Raw genomic sequence first — 22,451 nt, forward strand, 5'->3', positions numbered from 1 at the left:
CACACAAGCTGTCTGGTCCAGGCCTCACACAAGCTGTCTGGTCCAGGCCTCACACAAGCTGTCTGGTCCAGGCCTCACACGAGCTGTCTGGTCCAGGCCTCACACAAGCTGTCTGGTCCAGGCCTCACACAAACTGTCTGGTCCAGGCCTCACACAAGCTGTCTGGTCCAGGCCTCACACAAGCTGTCTGGTCCAGGCCTCACACAAACTGTCTGGTCCAGGCCTCACACAAGCTGTCTGGTCCAGGCCTCACACAAGCTGTCTGGTCCAGGCCTCACACAAGCTGTCTGGTCCAGGCCTCACACAAGCTGTCTGGTCCAGGCCTCACACAAGCTGTCTGGTCGTGGCCTCACACAAGCTGTCTGGTCCAGGCCTCACACAAGCTGTCTGGTCGTGGCCTCACACAAGCTGTCTGGTCGTGGCCTCACACAAGCTGTCTGGTCGTGGCCTCACACAAGCTGTCTGGTCCAGGCCTCACACAAGCTGTCTGGTCGTGGCCTCACACAAGCTGTCTGGTCCAGGCCTCACACAAGCTGTCTGGTCGTGGCCTCACACAAGCTGTCTGGTCCAGGCCTCACACAAGCTGTCTGGTCCAGGCCTCACACAAGCTGTCTGGTCCAGGCCTCACACAAACTGTCTGATCCAGGCCTCACACAAGCTGTCTGGTCCAGGCCTCACACAAGCTGTCTGGTCCAGGCCTCACACAAGCTGTCTGGTCGTGGCCTCACACAAGCTGTCTGGTCCAGGCCTCACACAAGCTGTCTGGTCGTGGCCTCACACAAGCTGTCTGGTCCAGGCCTCACACAAGCTCTCTGGTCCAGGCCTCACACAAGCTGTCTGGTCCAGGCCTCACACAAGCTGTCTGGTCCAGGCCCCACACACGCTGTCTGGTCCAGGCCTCACACAAGCTGTCTGGTCCAGGCCTCACACAAGCTGTCTGGTCCAGGCCTCACACAAGCTGTCTGGTCCAGGCCTCACACAAGCTGTCTGGTCCAGGCCTCACACAAGCTGTCTGGTCCAGGCCTCACACAAGCTGTCTGGTCCAGGCCTCACACAAGCTGTCTGGTCCAGGCCTCACACAAGCTGTCTGGTCCAGGCCTCACACAAGCTGTCTGGTCCAGGCCCCACACAAGCTGTCTGGTCCAGGCCTCACACAAGCTGTCTGGTCCAGGCCTCACACAAGCTGTCTGGTCCAGGCCTCACACAAGCTGTCTGGTCCAGGCCTCACACAAGCTGTCTGGTCCAGGCCTCACACAAGCTGTCTGGTCCAGGCCTCACACAAGCTGTCTGGTCCAGGCCTCACACAAGCTGTCTGGTCCAGGCCTCACACAAGCTGTCTGCTCTCTCTCTCCTGCTGCTGGTGGCTTCCCACACGTACTCCTCTTTATAGACACATGCACACCGAGGAGCAGTAAGTGAGGGGCTCAATTCTAATCGACTCAGACACCTAGGAGACCAATGACTGGGAGATGCTTGGCACACACACACACACACACACACACTCTCTCTCTCTCACTCAAGAGGGCGTCACTCAAGAGGGCGTCACTCAAAAGGGCGTCACTCATATCGCGTTTGAGGACGTCACTCAAAATCTCTTCACTGGTTTGTGCTTCAATCCTCCTTTCCTCAGTAACCTTGTCACGGTGATGTTGTCTGACAATACCTCTAATTTAATAAAAAATAAAATGTTTATTTAGGTAAGGTACATACATACAAGAGATTTTACAAAGAGTGATGGATTTATAGATAGAGCTAGTACATACAATGCCTAAAGCCACTATTACGCAAAGCGTTTCGGGCAAGAAAAACTTAAATGACTAAAGCTTAACACTAATTGAGCATAAAGAATAAAATGTGTAGAGAACAAATAAAAATAGAAATAAAAAGGGGGGAACGTGGCTGAAAAAGCAGCACAAATACAATTAGGTCGACAAGCAGCGTTGTATAAAAAAAAAAAAAAACATGGGTTGACAATAGAGGGGTTACAGTTACAGGGTTACAGGTCCATGTAGGTTACAGGGAATTTATTAGGTAGTGCTTCGTTTTTATCTTAAACTGGTTGAGAGAGGTACAGTCTTTAACATGGTTGGGAAGGTCATTCCACATTCTGGGTCCCTTGATTTGTAGAGCATTTCTAGTTTGATTAAGTTGTACTCTAGGAATATCAAAACTGTATTTATTTCTGGTGTGGTGCTCATGGGTTCTGTTACAACCTTCTATGAAGCTTTTGAGATCAGGATTGGCATTACAGTTCAGCGTTTTATATATGTATAATACACATGAGAGAATGTGCAGTGACTTAATATCTGACATATTCAGAGATTTGAGTAGGGGTACCGAGTGATGTCTGGGGCCAGAGTTGGATATTGTCCTAATAGCAGCTTTGTGTTGAGTAATTAGAGGACGCAAATGATTTTGGGTAGTAGAACCCCAAGCACAAATACCATAGTTGAGATATGGATAGATAAGGGAGTAATAGAGACTCGCCAGGGCAGGCCGGGGTACATAATATCTGATCTTAGAAAGAATGCCTACAGTTTTTGAAACTTTTTTTTATAAATTTAGAATGTGTCCCTGGAAATTCAGCTTGTGGTCAATGAGAATGCCAAGGAATTTGCCATCTAATTTGTTACAAATTTGGGTATTGTTTATTTTGAGATTTATTTGATTAGAGGATTTATTGCCAAACAGAATATAGAAAGTTTTGTCAATGTTAAGGGTGAGTTTGCTGGCAGTTAGCCAAAGATGGACTTTATTTAGCTCAGTATTTACTGTGGCATTTAGAGCAAGGGGGTCAGGACTGGAGTAAATGAAGGTTGTGTCCTCAGCAAATAGAATTGGTTTGAGGTGTTGGGAGGCATTTGGAAGGTCATTAATGTAGATGAGAAAGAGGAGAGGGCCAAGTATGCTGCCCTGAGGAACACCAATGTTGATGGGTAGGGTGGGAGAAATTGAATTATTTACAGAAACATACTGGAGCCTGTCAGTAAGGTAAGACTGAAGGTACTGCAGGGAGTGTCCTCTGACTCCATAATGATGTAATTTAAGAAGAAGGTTTTGGTGGTTGACAGTGTCAAAAGCCTTACGCAGGTCCACAAATAGTCCAACAGGGAACTCACTTTTATCAAGAGCTGCATGAATCAAGTTAATCATACTAATAAGTGCATCGTTAGTGCTTTTTTGGGGTCTGAAGCCAAATTGGCAGGAGCTAAGTATATTGTGTTTGGCTAGATAAGAGGAAAGCTGCTTGTAGATTAGTTTTCAAAAAATTTTGACAAGTTAGGCAGGATTGATATGGGTCTGTAGTTGTTAACATCTGTGAGATCACCACATTTGTGCACAGGGGTTACTCTGTTTTTTTAGGATATCTGGAAAGGTTTGGAGTTCAATTTGTAGTAGAGTCTTGGGTATGAAGTATTCAATATGGTCTCCTTCAGCGCCTTCAGCAGCCAGCACATCTGCTCGTTCATTCCCACATATTCCAACATGGGAGGGGATCCACAGAAACTTGATGACTCTTCCCTGATTGGTAAGTACTCTCACAGCTCTCTTAATTTCAGCGACTATTGCAAGATTTTCTGCCTGATTTTTACTTAGGCTTTACAGTGCTGCTTTTGAATCGGTGCAAATCACTGCACCATTAGTGTTCCGTTCAAGAAACCTTAACGCCATAACAATGGCAGTTAGCTCTGCTTGCGTTGAAGAGGCATAGTTCTCAATACGCACTTTTTCTTCATTTCTGTGTTGGAAAGTATTATCCTTGATTACCGTGTATGCTGCACCAGCCTTGCCATTGACAGGATTAGATGACCCGTCAGTGTAGATTTGATCTAGTTCATCTCCGGCTTCTTTATAAATTTCCTCGAGATACTTGTGCCTCATTTCTTGTGGTATCATGTTGGATTTTTTCGTTGACATTTCATTGATGATGATCTTGCATGAGTCATCCTCCCAGGGAGGTAACCTCTCTACAGGCAGGAGCTCACGGGCTTGCTCAAGCAGGTGAAGCTCTTCGAGGTAGCAGACTGATCTGTGATGCCATTTTTTGCTTCTCTTGTTTCCCCCTGAAACTAGCACAGAGCTCAGTTTTTTCTTACCAATATCATTGTAATGGGGATCTCTGGCTATCCTAATTGCAAGCTTAGCATTCAGCTCCTGAATTCTGCTTTTAACACTGGGGAGGGACAACTCCTCTCGTAGATTAGACGGAGCTGTTCACTTGAGACAGTTAATTAAGCAAGTCCCAGCTGTGTCTGGGTACAAGTGACAGGATGAACAACCCAGCGGGTTTTCTTCCTATTGGGGAGTGTTGTACATGCTGCTATGGCGGTGTGTCCACTCACAGGATGAGTGACGCTGCCCAATACTGTCACTATGGCGGTGTGTCCACTCACAGGATGAGTGGCACTCCCCAATACTGTGACTATGGCGGTGTGTCCACTCACAGGATGAGTGGCGCTGCCCAATACTGTCACTATGGTGGTGTGTCCACTCACAGGATGAGTGGCGCTGCCCAATACTGTCACTATGGCGGTGTGTCCACTCACAGGATGAGTGGCGCTGCCCAATACTGTCACTATGGCGGTGTGTCCACTCACAGGATGAGTGGCGCTGCCCAATACTGTCACTATGGTGGTGTGTCCACTCACAGGATGAGTGGCGCTGCCCAATACTGTCACTATGGCGGTGTGTCCACTCACAGGATGAGTGGTGTGTCCACTCACAGGATGAGTGGCGCTGCCCAATACTGTCACTATGGCGGTGTGTCCACTCACAGGATGAGTGGCACTGCCCAATACTGTGACTATGGCGGTGTGTCCACTCACAGGATGAGTGGCACTGCCCAATACTGTCATTATGGCGGTGTGTCCACTCACAGGATGAGTGGCGCTGCCCAATACTGTCACTATGGCGGTGTGTCCACTCACAGGATGAATGACGCTGCCCAATACTGTCACTATGGCGGTGTGTCCACTCACAGGATGAGTGGCGCTGCCCAATACTGTCACTATGGCGGTGTGTCCACTCACAGGATGAGTGGCGCTGCCCAATACTGTCACTATGGTGGTGTGTCCACTCACAGGATGAGTGGCGCTGCCCAATACTGTCACTATGGCGGTGTGTCCACTCACAGGATGAGTGGCACTGCCCAATACTGTGACTATGGCGGTGTGTCCACTCACAGGATGAGTGGCACTACCCAATACTGTGACTATGGCGGTGTGTCCACTCACAGGATGAGTGGCGCTGCCCAATACTGTCACTATGGCGGTGTGTCCACTCACAGGATGAGTGACGCTGCCCAATAAACTCGCCCCTCGGGGCAAAATTTAAAATTTAAAATCTCCTCATTATAAGAAGCTCTTATATAAAATTTCAGTGCGACAATATAAATTGTAACAGAAGTCTCGACTCAAATCTTTTATCTTAATTTGTTCAAATGTTGTATAATATACAAATTTATTTTTCTTACTTGAGTTATTTCAAGTTCAAGTATGTTTATTGAGACAAGAAAGAAATACATCTCAGACGGAATTATTTTTTATATTTATCCTATTCTTCGGTCATAAGGTTCGTTTTACCTCAATAAACTTATTTCAATTTCAATAAGGTTCGTCAGAGTATAAATAAATAAGAGGTATTCAGTAAAGAGTCTTACACTTAGAGCGAGTCCTCCAACACGGCATCGAGTACGACCATGTAGCATCTTTATACCTTATTGCCGGTGTTGACACCAGGTGGAGTCTGTCGTCTATAACCTGCTGATGTGACACTTGGAAGACGACGCTGCCCGGTGTCTTGTCTCAGGACGCGTCTGTGAGGGATCCTGCTGCTGAGTTGTCAGGTCTGTGAGGATCCTGCTGCTGAGTTGTCAGGTTTGTGAGGATCCTGCTGCTGAGGTGTCAGGTTTGTAAGGATCCTGCTGCTGAGTTGTCAGGTTTGTAAAGATCCTACTGCTGAGTTGTCAGGTTTGAAAGGATCCTGCTGCTGAGTTGTCAGGTTTGTAAGGATCCTGCTGCTGAGTTGTCAGGTTTGTGAGGGATCCTGCTTGTGAGTCAGCAAGTTAAGAGGATCCTTCTAGCCTTATTAGTAAAATTGTGTTTACCTGTTCAAGAAAATATTATCGTGTTGTCGTTACTCTAAGATGTTCATATCCTGCGATATACCGGCTCAGAGAATCCTCTTTCCTGCACTCGAATTATATCTTTTTACACTTTTAATGTTATGCACTGGGTATTTAATAATTAATAATCCCATATATAATTACTGTTTATGCCAGTGTTGATGTTGGTTGAGGGGTGACGATGATCGAGGGATCGGATGCGCCCTGTAATGCCAGTGGATAGTACGTTTGTTTCTGGTCCATCACCAACTAAATATACGTTGTATATACTGCAGCCCATCCTCCTGTTTTGGTAGTACTGTACTTAGAGTAATGATGAGGACCATAGTATATATTCAGATTCAGATTCAGATGTTTATTCAGGTAAGGTATATACATACAAGTGATGTTACATTAATGGATTGATATATAGATAGAGCTAGTACATACAATGCCTAAAGCCACTATTACGCAATGCGTTTCGGGCAAGAAAAACATTAATATCTAGAACTTAATACTAATTGAGCATAAAGAATAAAAGATGTTGAGAACAAATACAAATAAAGATAAAAAAAAAGGGGGAACATGACTGAAAAAGCAGCACAAATACAATAGGTTGACAAACAGTGTTGATTACAAAAAAGAAAAAAAAAAGAAAATAACAGACATGGGTTGACAATAGAGGAGTGAGGTAGATTACAGGGAATTTATTAGGTAGTGTTTAGTTTTTATCTTAAACTGGTTGAGAGAGGGACAGTCTTTAACATGGTTGGGAAGGTCATTCCACATTCTGGGCCCCTTGATTTGCAGAGCATTTCTAGTTTGATTAAGACGTACTCTAGGAATATCAAAACTGTATTTATTTCTGGTGTGGTGCTCATGGGTTCTGTTACAACCTTCTATGAAGCTTTTAAGATCAGGATTGGCATTATAGTTTAGCGTTTTATATATGTATAATACACATGAGAGAATGTGCAGTGACTTAATATCTAACATATTAAGAGATTTGAGTAGGGGTACCGAGTGATGTCTGGGGCCAGAGTTGGATATTGTTCTAATAGCGGCTTTGTGTTGGACATATAGTTGTATAGTTGGTAGTATAGTTGGACATATAGTAGTATATAGTAGTATAGTTGGACATATAGTTGTGTTGGATATATAGACATACAACAAAATTAGAATGTAGGAATCGGAACTGTTGAGTTAGACAAACTGGAAAACTACTTTTTACTTGTGTTGCTTTGACAAACTAACGTAATCAATCTTAAACCTCCCTAGGTTACGATATCATACAGCAATAATCTATTGCTGTATGATATCCAAGGCCTCATATAGTACATGTGTGCTATAATAGGCCTAGGAATATTTACGTTTGTATTTTAGCTTCATTTATTTTAAAAGAATTTCTTACTTGTCGGTATACTACTATCTAAAAGCTAAGAACGTATGAATTCTGACTATTGACGCTCATCTTAATAGGTACTATCTAAACGGGGATAGGTTGAGTACCGTATATGTGCAAAATCACGTGTCTTCCCTACATAAATCAACCAAAAATCATTTTCAATAATTGTATGATGAAACTTACTAAAATCAATATTGTTCACCAAATATCCCTGTAAATTAGGTGCATCTTATACGCCAGCAAATACAGCACACGCAGAAGTTATCGTTGTAGTTTAGTGCATTTTTGTGCCTTATTTAGAACAAGTAGTATAGCTTAATGTTTAATGAAGGGTAACAACAGTGATGTTGAAAATGTCTTCCGAAGCTTTAGTCTCTATTTGCTCTTGGTAATGATGCCCAGAAGCTGATGTTTAGGATAATTTGGTGGGCAAGATTAGTTGATATATATATCATTGTATGTTTACCATACTAAATGTTGCTGTGTGGTTGCCATACTAACTATTGCTGAATGGTTTTTATACAGTACAGTATGTCATTGTATGTTTGCCCATAAGAGATATGTATAAAATTTGAGCAGTTAATTTTGTGTCAAGAGAGACTGTTGTCTTATTTTCAAATTATGATTTTACAGCTTGACTGCAGTGATGTCGTCTACCATCTTCAAAGAGTTCCAGGAGGACGGTAAGTGTCTGGTATAACTTGAAACACGTGCTTGTTACATGAAGGATTTTGTTCCTTGTGTGTTCGTAGGGTCTTGTAGTACAGTTGGCTTTGTTCTCGACTCACAGTTGGGAATCCCACGTTCAATTCCTGGGCAGGACAGAAATGGTTGGGTACATTTCCTTTTCCCTAATGTCGCTGTTCGCCTAGTGGTGAATTGGTACCTGGGAATTAGGCAACTGTTGTTGGATTGCATTCTGGGGAAGGTCAGTAGTTTGACCTATAGGGGATCTTGATATAATCTTTATTTTGTGTGTGTGTGTGTGTGTGTGTGTGTGTGTGTGTGTGTGTGTGTGTGTGTGTGTGTGTGTGTGTGTGTGTGTGTGTGTGTGATTACCTAAGTGTACAGTAGTTACAGGATGAGAGCTATACTTGTGGTGTCCCGTCTTCCCAGCACTCGTCATATGACACTTCGAAACTTCCGCCAGTTTTGGCCACCACCACCTCACTTAAATTGTTCCAACCGTTTACCCCCACTGTCTGTAAAAGTGAATTTTCTTATATATGTTCGGCAGCTGTGAAGACGGGATACCACGAGAGTAGCTCTCATCCTGTAATTACTTAGGTAATTACACTTCGGTAATTACAAAATTTATACATTCTGTATTGTCAAGCAAGAATGCTTTTTATATTCCTATAAACAAAGGATATGGCTTTGTTATGGTACTGTTTATTAACAGTGAATCTTTCTCTTGTTATAATAACTTTATTTTTCAGGAACATACGCACCATTTCTAGCAGATGACTTTGATGTTCAGAGCCACGCCAGTCAGCTGGTCCAGGGGGTTATAATTGCAGAGCAGCTTAATAAGCTTACGTTAGGTATGTAGAATTACATCTCGCTTTCAGAAGCTTATTTTTTAATTTCATATTTTTTTGTCAGAGAATGTTGCAATAACATGGTTGGAAATAAGTAACCCAATTAATACAAATTAAAGGGTGGAATGCCATTATGTTTCATATGTGTGTGTTAGCTTATTCAGCTTTTTTATTTCATTTTTTTAGCATAATACAAAGTTGCCAGTATTGGAATAAGCTCATGTTTGCCACTTTGGGAATTAGTTTTGTCAGAGTTTGAGGGGGTCTTCAAGTGGATATGGAATAGAAATAGAAAAGGGAGTTCAACTTTTCGATTGGTTAGAGCCTTTCTCAACAACAGACTGCCTAAGAGGAGCAGAAGGAGGGTGTTAGCCTCTTAGCTGGTCTGTTGTTAAGAAGAGCTCTAACCAACTGAAACTTTCAACTCCCATTCCCATTTCTGTGGGGGTTTGTCGCACACCAATGATCAGTGTTTTGTGATCGTCAGTTGCATGGAATAGAAATGAACCACCAGTTGAATATCTAATTAACTGAAGATAATACAATAGTTATGACTATTGATTATTGAAGTTATTTCTGGATGCTTTTGTCACTTGCTAGCTTTTCATGTTCTTGTCGGAGCATGTTTGTTCTTACTGAAGTTTATGGTGCTTTCAAGGAATTTGCAGATACCGAACCTTGTCTATGTGAGCGGATACCAAGCCTGGGTCTTTGAGGTGCTGATATCTGGCCAAATTGTTTATCATCAATAATGTACTCTGCTAGGTACAGACAATGAGTCACAATACTGTGGTTGAAGATATGATGACCAAACCACACACCAGAACAACCGTGGAATAACCGTTCCACGTTGTTTTGCCGGAACAACCGTGGACATCTTCAAGAGAAAACTAGATTGTTTTCTTCAAGGAGTGCCGGACCAACCGGGCTGTGATGGGTATGTAGGCCTGCGGGCCGCTCCTAGCAACAGCCTGGTGGACCAAATGCTCACAAGTCAAGCTTGGCCTCGGGCCGGGCTTGGGGAGTAGAACTACTCCCAGAACTCCATCAAGCAGGTACCAGAAGATGAAGAAACAACGACTAAGTGTCGTCGTTGTTCCTTGCTAGGTACAACGTCGGTGTACCTTGCAAGGTGTCTACCCAACCCATCCTCTTTCAAATTGTCGCTTTTCGCTCATATGTGCACTCAGGCTAAAAATTGATGTAATTCAAAATTAAATCGGGTCACCAAAGTGACGTACTGTCCCGTTTTTAGTTTTAGGTCCTCTGGTTTAGTTTGTTAGGTTAAGAGAGGAAATTTTCAATTAACGGTTTTCATGAAGTTTGAAACCTTAGGAGAACTTCCAGTCCTCCTAACCTACCAGAGGACCTTTAACGTGCTGTTTTCAAAAAAGTCCAAAATGTAATTGGAAAATAAATTTCCATTTTGAATTACGTCGATATTTGGCCGTAGTGCATATGAGCGAAAAGCGACGTAATTTGTAAGAGGACGGGCTGGTCTACCTATGTGTCATTCTACTGTGTACTGATCCTTCATCTGCCTGAAAGCAAGAGGGAACCAATTAACAGTAAGCAATAGACCTGAAAATAAAAAAAATACTTTTGTTATATATCTAACATATCATAACATATAACTTAGGGAGCCGTTCGGCCGAGCGGACAGCACGCTGGACTTGTGATCCTGTGGCCCCGGGTTCGATCCCGGGCGCCGGCGAGAAACAATGGGCAGAGTTTCTTTAACCCTATGCCCCTGTTACCTAACAGTAAAATAGATACCTGGGTGTTAGTCAGCTGTCACAACTGCTTCCTGGGGGTGGAGGCCTGGTCGAGGACCGGGCCGCATGGACACTAAAGCCCCGAAATCATCTGAAGATACCATATATTTTCATATTTCATATTTCAGTATGTTATTGAGGTCTATTCTAAGAGATTTAGGCATTTGTGGATTTTTATTTTCCAGCAGTGCAGGTGCTACATATTCCTGCATCAGTTACTAGAAGCTGGCAACTGTATCACCATAGAATTTGTATATAATTGGGAAAAACTTGAATATTTGTTTATGTTACAGGAATCAATCGACTGGAGCGTGAGATTGAGAGTCAAGTGGGAAGCTGAATATTTGTTTATGTTACAGGAATCAATCGACTGGAGCGTGAGATTGAGAGTCAAGTGGGAAGCCACTACGAAGACCTCTTGTCTCAGGCCACTGGAGTGGAGACACTGGAGGATGTGCTAAACACCATGCACACCAGGATCCAGGTACACACTTCTCTTCTTGCTGATATGTGCGTTGTGCACCGTGCTCACATGTGTACGTTGTGCACCTTGCTCACATGTGTACGCTCTGCACCTTGCTCACGTATGTACGCTCTGCACCTTGCTCACGTATGTATGCTCTGCACCTTGCTCCATATGTACGCTGTGCACCTTGCTCACATATGTACGTTGTGCACCTTGCTCACATGTGTACGTTGTTCACCTTGCTCACACGTGTACGTTGTTCACCTTGCTCACATGTGTACGTTGTTCACCTTGCTCACACGTGTACGTTGTTCACCTTGCTCACATGTGTACGTTGTTCACCTTGCTCACACGTGTACGTTGTTCACCTTGCTCACATGTGTACGTTGTTCACCTTGCTCACACATGTACGTTGTTCACCTTGCTCACATGTGTACGTTGTTCACCTTGCTCACACGTGTACGTTGTTCACCTTGCTCACATGTGTACGTTGTTCACCTTGCTCACACGTGTACGTTGTTCACCTTGCTCACATGTGTACGCTGTGCACTGTGCTCACATATGTACGTTGTGCACCTTGCTCCATATGTACGCTGTGCACCTTGCTCACATATGTACGTTGTGCACCTTGCTCACACGTGTACGTTGTTCACCTTGCTCACATGTGTACGTTGTTCACCTTGCTCACATGTGTACGTTGTTCACCTTGCTCACATGTGTACGTTGTTCACCTTGCTCACACGTGTACGTTGTTCACCTTGCTCACATGTGTACGTTGTTCACCTTGCTCACACGTGTACGTTGTTCACCTTGCTCACATGTGTACGCTGTGCACCTTGCTCACATGTGTACGCTGTGCACTGTGCTCACATATGTACACTGTGCACCTTGCTCACATGTGTACGCTGTGCACCTTGCTCACATGTGTACGCTGTGCACTGTGCTCACATATGTACACTGTGCACCTTGCTCACATGTGTATGCTGTGCACCTTCCTCACATGTGTACGTTGTTCACCTTGCTCTCACGTGTACGTTGTTCACCTTGCTCACATGTGTACGTTGTTCACCTTGCTCACACGTGTACGTTGTTCACCTTGCTCACACGTGTACGTTGTTCACCTTGCTCACATGTGTACGTTGTTCACCTTGCTCACACGTGTACGTTGTTCACCTTGCTCACATGTGTACGCTGTGCACCTTGCTCACATATGTACACTGTGCACCTTGCTCACATGTGTACGCTGTGCACCTTGCTCACATGTGTACGCTGTGCACCTTGCTCACATGTGTACGCTGTGCACTGTGCTCACATGTGTACGCTGTGCACCTTGCTCACATATGTACACTGTGCACCTTGCTCACATGTGTATGCTGTGCACCTTCCTCACATGTGTACGCTGTGCACTTTGCTCACATACGTACACTGTGCACCTTGCTCACATGTTTGAGATAGAATGCGAGAATAGAGTGAAGGAACTGTGTCCTACCCCTCGGAACATCAGGGCCTGTAGTAATACCTTACCTTACCTTGAGGTTACCTTGAGGTGCTTCCGGGGCTTAGCGTCCCCGCGGCCCGGTCGTCGACCAGGCCTCCTGGTTGCCGGACTGATCAACCAGGCTGTTGGACGCGGCGGCTCGCAGCCTGACGTATGAGTCACAGCCTGGTTGATCAGGTATCCTTTGGAGGTGCTTATCCAGTTCTCTCTTGAACACTGTGAGGGGTCGGCCAGTTATGCCCCTTATGTGTAGTGGAAGCGTGTTGAACAGTCTCGGACCTCTGATGTTGATAGAGTTCTCTCTCAGAGTACCAGTTGCACCTCTATTTTTCAACGGGGGTATTTTGCACATCCTGCCATGTCTTCTGGTCTCATGTGATGTTATTTCTGTGTGCAGGTTTGGGACCAGCCCCTCTAATATTTTCCACGTGTAAATTATTATGTACCTCTCCCGCCTGCGCTCAAGGAAGTACAGTTTTAGGCTCTTTAGTCGGTCCCAATAGTTTAGATGTTTTACTGAGTGGATTCTAGCAGTAAAGGATCTCTGCACGCTCTCCAGGTCAGCAATTTCTCCAGCTTTGAAAGGTGCTGTCATTGTGCAGCAGTACTCTACTCTAGAGAGCACAAGCGTTTTGAAAAGTATCATCATCGGTATAGCATCTCTAGTGTGAAAAGTTCTTGTTATCCAACCTGTCATTTTTCTTGCAGTTAATATCCGACATATTCAAATATGTCGCATACAAATATACCTTTCAAAGCTGATATAATGCCAATAGAGTACTTGTACCGGAGGCACACATATACATATACCTTTGAGACATATAATGCCAGTACTTGAACTGAAGACACACATAAATATAAGAACATTAATAGCATATGAGAAACTGTTTAACATAAGCAAGGCATTCAGAACATAAACGAGGTCTCTTTCAAGACAATTTATACAGCCTACATCAGGCCAATCATAGAATATACAGCACCAACGTGGAATTCACATCTAGTGAAACGAAAAGTAGATTGAGAAAGCACAGAGATTTGCAAGAAGACTAGTAAAATAATTAAGCGAACTGAATTTGAACGACAGGTTAATGGGAAATCAGTCTTAACCTCAGATGAAAGAAGGAACGTAGGGGGATATGATCACTACATACACAATACTAAGGGGAATAAGAAGTTGAATAAGAAAGCCTCTGTAAAGTGAGAGAAAGTTGAACATGAGGACATTGGTAGAAGCTGGAAAAGAAAATGAGTCAAAGAATTGTAATGAAGTTAAATACACTGAAAGAAGGTTGTGGTAGCCATCTGCATCCATAGTTTCAAGAGCAGATACAGTATGACTCAGAAGTCAGATGTCAAAACATATAAGAAATGCACCAGGCACAAAAAGGTAGGAGGCTTTAGACGGAGACAGAGAAGCTCATATTCGTGTAGCCAGTGATTAATAAGTCCCACCATCACACCCAAACGGTCTCTGGTGGCATAGTTGATAGCACACTCATCCGACCGTCCAAGTGATTGGGCACCATTCTTTCCCCCCGTCCCATCCCAAATCCTTATCCTGACCCCTTCCCAGTGCTATATAGTTGTAATGGCTTGGTGCTTTCTCCTGATAATTCCCTCCGTCCCTTCACCTGCCTCTCGTGAGCAATTTCATCTGGGTTGGAGCCCTGGCCAGGAAGAATCGACAGTCTGCCAATCCTCAATTGTTCTCCCCTGTTCACCCCGAGCAGTAATTGGGACCTGGTTAAGTGAATTACGTTCCAGAAATAACTAGTAAGACTGGCTATGAGCTATGGGAAGGGGAAGCTATAACGCTGCTAACGGGAGTCAGTAGTCGTCTACTCCTGTACCGGTGTGTTAAACAAAACTAGTGTGCATTTCTGCACCCTGCGATCATTGCACCCCATTGTTGACTACTCATTACACCAGTGCTTTAATATCCCAGTATTTAACAGCCAGGAGATACCTCTCTTGGTCAACTTCAACCAATGTAGTTAATGGTAAGTTACGATGGTCTTTCCGAGATTCACGTGGTGAATTTATATGCACAATGAAATCAAAGAACTTGATGTATGATTGAGAAGATATTGAATGCACGTGCCGAGAATGTCCAGGGATACATGTTCAGTCCTATCGTAGGACCTCAATATTTTCTTAGGAATTTATATATCTGGGAATTAGCCAAGCTGTTTATTCTTTGTTCAGACACTCTTGGCTGGAGTCGAACGGTTGAGAGTCCGAGTTGTGGATCCGTACCAGAGAGTGGAAAGACACACACTTGTTTTAGGCAGACTTCAAGCAACCTGTGAACTTCTGCGACGTGTCATCCGCTGTCTGATGTTGTCACAGAGATTACAGCAACAATTGTCAAGTGAGCCGCGGGACATTACGAAAGCTGCCATTAGCCTCAGCGAGCTAGGTTGGTATATTATGGTTTGTTTGGTGAAACTTGGCAGACTTATAACTTAACCACTTGATATTTTGCCATTTGATGTTTTTACATTTTAATAACGTTAACAAAATGTTATGTTGTGTATTTGGCGGGAAGTAGTGATTATGTTCAAACAAGTAAAGCATTGAATATTAATGTTAGTTTCTTGATTGTTTTCTTTGGGGTTCAGCACTAGACTTGCTGTCATGTGTGCGCTCTTGTATATACTGTATATATAAATAAACGAATAAATAAATAAATAAGTGTTTCATACCACTTGATGCCACCTCATTTGCTGCTCTATTACAGATCACTTGGGGCGTGATGTTGACCTGACAGGGCTAGATGTGTTGGAACGGGATCAGAGGCTGGTACGGCAAGCGCGTTCAGATGTTGAAAAGCAAGCAGTTGTTATGATGGACCGTGGTATGGAGCTGCAGAATCAGACTCAGGTCAGCTGTTTTGGAGCCTTTACTTTGTATGTTACTTAACGAATTTATGCACAACGGCGTATAAGTGAGTGAAGAATGTATAGCATGGTAAAATTACATTATTTCTTGTGGGAAAATTTTTTTCGAGTTACACATTTTTGAGTTATGACCCGTCTGTGGGAACGGATTAAATTCATAAATTGAGGTACCACTGCACTGTATTCCAAAAAAATAATATTGGACTCAAAATTGTGACCTGTTTTTGCATACTATCATAGGCCTATTGCAACATTTTTGCAAAAATGGTTTATAGTTTTTTTATTAAAGTAATGTTTTTCCTTCAGGTTGGAACAGCTCTGCAAGTGTTCCATAACTTAGGGATCCTGGTAACAAGTGTGGAAAAGGTGTTGGATTCCCTTATTGGTAGACTGAATAAGAGTGTCTCACTCACCCTAGATGTGAACGCCCTCTTGCAAATGAGTCAGGATACGAGAAAAAGTAAGTATAGTAATAGTAACCTGGGAAAGATTCACGAAGCAGTTACGCAAGTACTTACGAACGTGTACATCTTTCCTCAATCTTTGACGGCTTTGGTTACATTCATTAAACCGTTTACAAACATGAAAACTTGCCAATCAACTGTTGTTATTGTTATAAACAGCCTCCTGGTACTTCGGAGCTCATTAACTGTTTAATAATTGTAAACAAAGCTGCCAAAGATTGAGAAAAGATGTACAGGTTCGTAAGTTCTTGCGTAACTGCTTCGTGAATCTGGTTCCTGAACTACATACACGAGAGAAAAGTTACGATGTGATGTTTCCATCGTCGTCACTTTCCCCTTCCTTCCGTGTCTGAGTTGGGTAATTAATTTTCAGCCTCGATATTGTGACTTACTCTCTGCATAAGTACAGTATTAGTCTTTGATTTATAGCGAAATAATACAATGTATTGAATCTACAGTATTGAAAAGATTTTTATATTGGAAATGGTTGAAGAGGATGGTTATGGAGAATACAATATTCATAAAATTTAATTACAGTATAGTATACAGTATATGATGTTCACTTTACTTTTTGTTGTGAGTGCAGAAAATCCCCGACTTCCCAAACAATTTTATGACGTTCTGGTAAATCGGGTAACCAGTTGGAGCTAAATTTTGCTCAGTGATTAAATTGCCATTTTTCATTTTACTATCGGACAGGGAAAAATAATATTCAAAGAGAACTTTGAAGGTGTGAAAAGGGCATTTCCTAGCATGTTATTTTACTACTTTCATCTGTTGTATATCTTACATACCTTAAAGACTTGGGACTTGCAGTCGGGCAAAGGATATGCTGTATAGCATCAACACCACAATGACGTAGTGCCCCCTGCCTGGTAGGGGGCCTGGTGGAAAGCGCACAGGACTCGTAATTCTGTGGCGCGGGTTCGATTCCCGCACCAAGCAGAAACAAATGGGCAAAGTTTCTTTCACCCTGATGCCCCTGTTACCTAGCAGTAAATAGGTACCTGGGAATTAGACAGCTGCTACGGGCTGCTTCCTGGGGGTGTGTAACAAAAAAAGAGGCCTGGTCGAGGACCGTGCCGCGGGGACGCTAAGCCCCGAAATCATCTCAAGATAACCTCATCTCAAGATAACCTGCAGTGTCGTGTGTGCGGGAGAGACTGGCTGTTTTGACGGTCACAGTTTGATAAGAATCCTGAACGAACTGAAACATCACGTTCTTTTCGTGTCTGTTTGGGTTGAGTTAATTGTCTTGACCTCAGTATTTTGAGTTATTGTCTGTGTAGTAGACTGAGGCTTGAAATTTTCACAAGCACAAGTCCTTACAGAACTGCCAGTCTTGTCTCATTTGTAATTGCAAATGCTCTCGTGAATGTTTGCAGTTACCCTGGAGAACCTAATCTTTCAATTGCAAACAAGCTTGCACCACCACCACCAGATGGCAGCACTTTTGCCAAACTGGGTCAGCATTTTTATTTCCTCCTAAAAGTACTGTACGTACGAAAAAAAGGAAAAAATCGGAAGAAGTAAAAGTCGCCATAGCGTGGTGGTGTTGCCACAATCTGGTTGATGCACATCTAGATTTTTAAAGGAAGTTATGTAATTTACCTTAATGATGTACGCCTGTAACTTATTCCACTCGTCAATCACCATCTCCTTCCGGAAACTGATCTTCTCTAGCTTACTTTTTATTTTTTATTTTTTTTTTTTTTTATTTGTGTATACAGTATACACAAGAGTTCTTACTTTCTTGTACAGCCACTAGCACGCACATCGTTTCGGGTAAGTCCGTAATCCTAATTTTCACATACACATCCCCAGAAAGCAGGCCGTAGCAGCTGTCTAACTCTCGGGTACCTATTTACTGCTAGGTGAACAGACATCAGGGTGAAAGAAACTCTGCCCATCTGTTTCCGCCTCCGCCGGGATTGAACCCGGATTCTTAGGACAACAAACCCGGATCCTTAGGACTACGAACCCGGATCCTTAGGACTACGAACCTGGATCCTTAGGACTACGAGCCCGGATCCTTATGACTACGAACCCGGATCCTTAGGACTACGAACTCGGATCCTTAGGACTACGAACCCGGATCCTTAGGACTACGAACCCGGATCCTTAGGACTACGAACCCGGATCCTTAGGACTATGCACCCGGATCCTTAGGACTACGAACCCGGATCCTTAGGACTACGAACCCGGATCCTTAGGACTACGAACCCGGATCCTTAGGACTATGAACCCCGAGTGCTGTCCACTCAGCAGTCAGGTCGCAGAGCATGGTCATTGTAATGGGTGTTGACCTGGTGTGATAGTTACAAGACCTGGCTCATGTCTCCTTGTTGATATCCCTCCTTCACTTAAAGACCTCGATCATGTCTTCCCTCATCCTTTACATAGGCCAACCTTCCCTTGTGTGACAGATCCTGAGGACTAGGAATATGTCTAGTCATTCTTCTTTGGATTTTCTTGAGTGAATTGATGGTCCACTCTGAAATACAATGGCCAGAATTGGATGCCTTGGTAGGACTGAGACCTAACTAGTGCTGAATGTAATTGGGGGATTTGTGCATTTATTATAGATTCTTCTGGTTAGAAATCCAAACATTCTTTTCACTGTGTACATGCACCTGATGTTCTGCTGGTTGATGTTGGGTCACTGCCAATTGTAACTACCCGAGTCTCCTTCGCAACTCGGTTTGCCTAAATATAGATCATGCTTCCAGTAAGATAATGTTTCACTTTCAATTCTCCAGTTTAGAAATTTGCACTTGCCAATGCTGATCTTCATTTGCCACTTTTCCAGCCAAGTCTGCAGTGCGATGAAGTCTTTTTGGAGTTCCGCCAAGTCGTCATCTAACCTACCAGGGGACCCAAAACAGAAACGGAACAGTATATCACTTTCGCGAGCTGCTTCCATTTTCTAGTACAACAATTGTTGGCCTTATGTAATGCACACAAGCGAAAAGCGACATTCTTTGTAGGTGGACAGGTTGGGTTGTGAGCCATAGACACAGACCACTGTGCTACAGTAGGAGGACAGGTTGGGTTGTGAGCCATAGACACAGACCACTGTGCTACAGTAGGAGGACAGGTTGGGTTGTGAGCCATAGACACAGACCACTGTGCTACAGTAGGAGGACAGGTTGGGTTGTGAGCCTTAGACACAGACCACTGTGCTACAGTAGGAGGACAGGTTGGGTTGTGAGCCGTAGACACTGACCACTGTGCTACAGTAGGAGGACAGGTTGGGTTGTGAGCCGTAGACACAGACCACTGTGCTACAGTAGGAGGACAGGTTGGGTTGTGAGCCGTAGACACAGACCACTGTGCTACAGTAGGAGGACAGGTTGGGTTGTGAGCCGTAGACACTGACCACTGTGCTACAGGACCAGGTGTGCTGGTACACAAGATTGACTTGTGTGTATCTTTGTCCTTGGGAGCAGCAAGACTTGCCTAAGAAGGCAACAGCTACTTGCTCAAAAGCATTTTCCATCTACTCTCAAAGCCATATTTATAAAACAAATTTTTTAAAATTAGCATTCTCAGCAGTGAAAGTTCTCTCAAAATATTTCAACACAATAGATCATTGATGTGATTGAAAAATAGTAGCCTTTGAATGCTACCTTGAGATTACCTCGTATTTAGATTTATGAAAAGGTTTCTGATTACTTTCAAGTGATGAGTACAGGAACCATTTGGGTCTCATGTCCATTTTGTTTTTATTATAGAATGTTGTACTTTATTGATATTCAGTATGACATCATTATTGTGAGATTGTGACATGCAGGTGGTCCTGGGAAAGCCATCATGCCTGGTCCGGGTCAGTCGGTGCAGTTCCGAGCGTCTCTCTGGTCCAACCTTGAGAAACTGATGGATGACATATACCATGCATGTGTCCAAACTTCCCATCTTCATAAGGTAAGAAGAATTGCCACGATGACCAAACCACGCGTCAGAAGATGGAGAAATGACGACGTTTCGGTCCGTCCTGGACCATTATCAAGTTGTATGCCTTGATACGACTTGATAATGGTTCGGGACGGACCGAAACGTCGTCGTCTCTTCATCTTCTGGTGTGTGGTTTGGTTGTCATATCTTCAGCCACGTTATTGTGACTGACCGTCTGCAAAAGAATTACCATGTAGAATTCAACCATTTCTGTCTACCAGTGTCGACTTTTACTGTCTGCCTATGATGACTTGTGCTGTCAACCTGTGGCAATTATGTGTGCACTTATTTAGATTATTTCTATTGCAGCTGTCTTCCTGTAGCGACTGTTTCTGTCTACCTGTATTTAATGCTGCTTATTGTTCTCAGAATGGCAGACTTTCGCAGATTTTCCTTCATATATTATGATATTTAATATGGTATCCTATAGTCCAGTTGTCTAGTGTCGTCACCTAACAACAGAGGGGTACGAGTCCAATCCCTGGGCAGGACAGAAATATTGCACACATTGGACATTTCTTGTTTTGTGCATATATGCTGTTCTCCTTGACTGTGCTTGATGTGTGCCCAAAGATTTCGTCCTCCTAAGTTTATCCAACATCAAGACAATGGTGAATTTAGAGTGTCCATTTTCTTGTACGACAATTTTTGACCTCATGTAACGCATACGATCGAAATGCGAATTTCTTCGTAAGAGGACAAGTTGGCCCAAAATGAAGTGAGAACTTAAGGGAGCAGCCACATACAAGAGTTCAATAATGGGCTGTTGATGTTGATAAGTGGAATGTTAGAGGAAATAATAATAATAATAATAATAATAATAATAATAATAATAATAATAATAATAATAATTATTTCTTTTCTCTTCAAGGTTCTAGCAAAGAAGCGGGACCCTGTGACACATGTTTGCTTTTTAGAAGAGGTGCAGCGTCATGGGAAAAGTGATTTGTTTACACGAGTGTGGAGAAATATTACCCGAATTTTGACAGTCGAGTTTGCTAAAGCTGCTCAAGGTAATTAATGGCTTTATTATGTCTATATTATCTGCATCTATGTTGAATAATGAATGTAGAGTTAAATATGAATGAAGAACTTTGTTAAGATGGGCAAACCACACACCAGAAAATGAAGAAACATTGTTTCTTCATTTTTTGATGTGTGGTGTTCCCTTCCCTAGGCACTCACCGGTGTTTCCCCGGCCCAGACAGGGTTGCTTCCCAAGTGGGTTCGGGTATTCATCCCACAGAGGCCAGCCTCCAGTGGAGAGTGCCTTTCCCTAAATAGTGCAAGGGTTTTTTACTCCTCTGTGAGGTACTAAGAGCGAGAGCATTCTGCGGTTAATGATTAAGAGGTGAACTAGGGTTCAAGTGCTTGTACATATGGCATGCTGCTGCTGCTGCCCTTCATAGTCAAGGTTTTCCTCAGGGAAAGTATTAGTTCTGTTCAGTATTTTGGCTAGTGGCCCAAGTCCTAGATGTCCAGTTTGGTTTACCTTCAGTTGCTAGTAGTCCCCGTGGATCATCTTCGATCACTTCACCGAGCCCGCACTCATTTCTTGAGAGTTTGAGGAATGTTCATAGGTCGCTGCTTTGCTGCTTGTTGAGTGGGTATTACTCTCTACCCTAAGGCCTGGGATGTTTGGATTTCGCTGAGTTCTTATTTTAGCTGGAGCCTCTGTCTAATGATTTTCTGTTTACTTTTGTAGTAATGAGGCTTAACAGGTAATTACCTAAGTGTAATTACCTAAGTGTAGTTACAGGATGAGAGCTACACTCATGGTGTCCCGTCTTCCCAGCACTCTTTGTCGTATAATGCTTTGAAACTACTGACGGTTTTGACCTCTGGCAACCACTTCAGGTTTGTTTACCTGTTTTTCTTGTTTTTGGCTTTGGTGCTCAAGTGTTTGTCGTGGAGTTGGCCCTTTTGGCTTTGGTGCTCAAGTGTTTGTCGTGGAGTTGGCCCTTTTGGCTTTGGTGCTCAAGTGTTTGTCGTGGAGTTGGCCCTTTTGGTGTTTAGGGATTTGATGTTGGAGTGGTTAATTGTACTGGTGCTATGTTTGTTCCTCTTCCTCCCTTCCACTGTCTGGTATGAGTCTCTTGTAACCCCCTTCCCCCCAACCCTTGCTCCAGGCTCTGGAACATCTGAGGGTTTTGAGTCCAGACTTCAATTAGTTTTGGGTGTAGCTTGGCCTTCTCTGGGACCCATAGCTGTGTTTCTCAAGGGATGTATTGGGCTTGGATCCTTTGGGTGTGGAGATGCCTTGCTCAAAGAAATCATGTTAATGTGATGTATCAATGAAAAATATTTCATATATTTTATATATGAAATATATAAATACAATGTAT

The 22,451-nt window shown here is 43.4% G+C and overlaps 1 protein-coding gene across 4 annotated transcripts in view; it reads left to right on the forward strand.

Annotated features, from left to right (window-relative positions):
- The first annotated feature begins 5,722 nt into the window (after positions 1-5,722).
- The window catches only part of fws (four way stop), a 36,700-nt gene continuing 19,971 nt past the window's right edge, over positions 5,723-22,451 (forward strand). The window contains exons 1-9 of one of the 4 annotated variants that reach the window (XM_045762212.2): positions 5,723-5,845; positions 8,142-8,191; positions 8,948-9,052; positions 11,184-11,308; positions 14,994-15,207; positions 15,529-15,671; positions 15,995-16,148; positions 19,946-20,076; positions 20,978-21,119. In XM_045762212.2, the coding sequence (XP_045618168.1) occupies positions 8,155-8,191; positions 8,948-9,052; positions 11,184-11,308; positions 14,994-15,207; positions 15,529-15,671; positions 15,995-16,148; positions 19,946-20,076; positions 20,978-21,119 (1,051 nt within the window). In that variant the 5' untranslated portion in view covers positions 5,723-5,845; positions 8,142-8,154. Of the gene's footprint in view, positions 5,908-5,965; positions 6,032-8,141; positions 8,192-8,947; positions 9,053-11,183; positions 11,309-14,993; positions 15,208-15,528; positions 15,672-15,994; positions 16,149-19,945; positions 20,077-20,977; positions 21,120-22,451 lie in introns of those variants that run through there. The other 3 variants (XM_045762210.2, XM_069324473.1, XM_045762225.2) reach the window with 3 other exon arrangements.

The sequence above is a fragment of the Procambarus clarkii genome, chromosome 14 (genome assembly GCF_040958095.1).
Source record: "Procambarus clarkii isolate CNS0578487 chromosome 14, FALCON_Pclarkii_2.0, whole genome shotgun sequence".
Taxonomy (NCBI): Eukaryota; Metazoa; Arthropoda; class Malacostraca; order Decapoda; family Cambaridae; genus Procambarus; species Procambarus clarkii.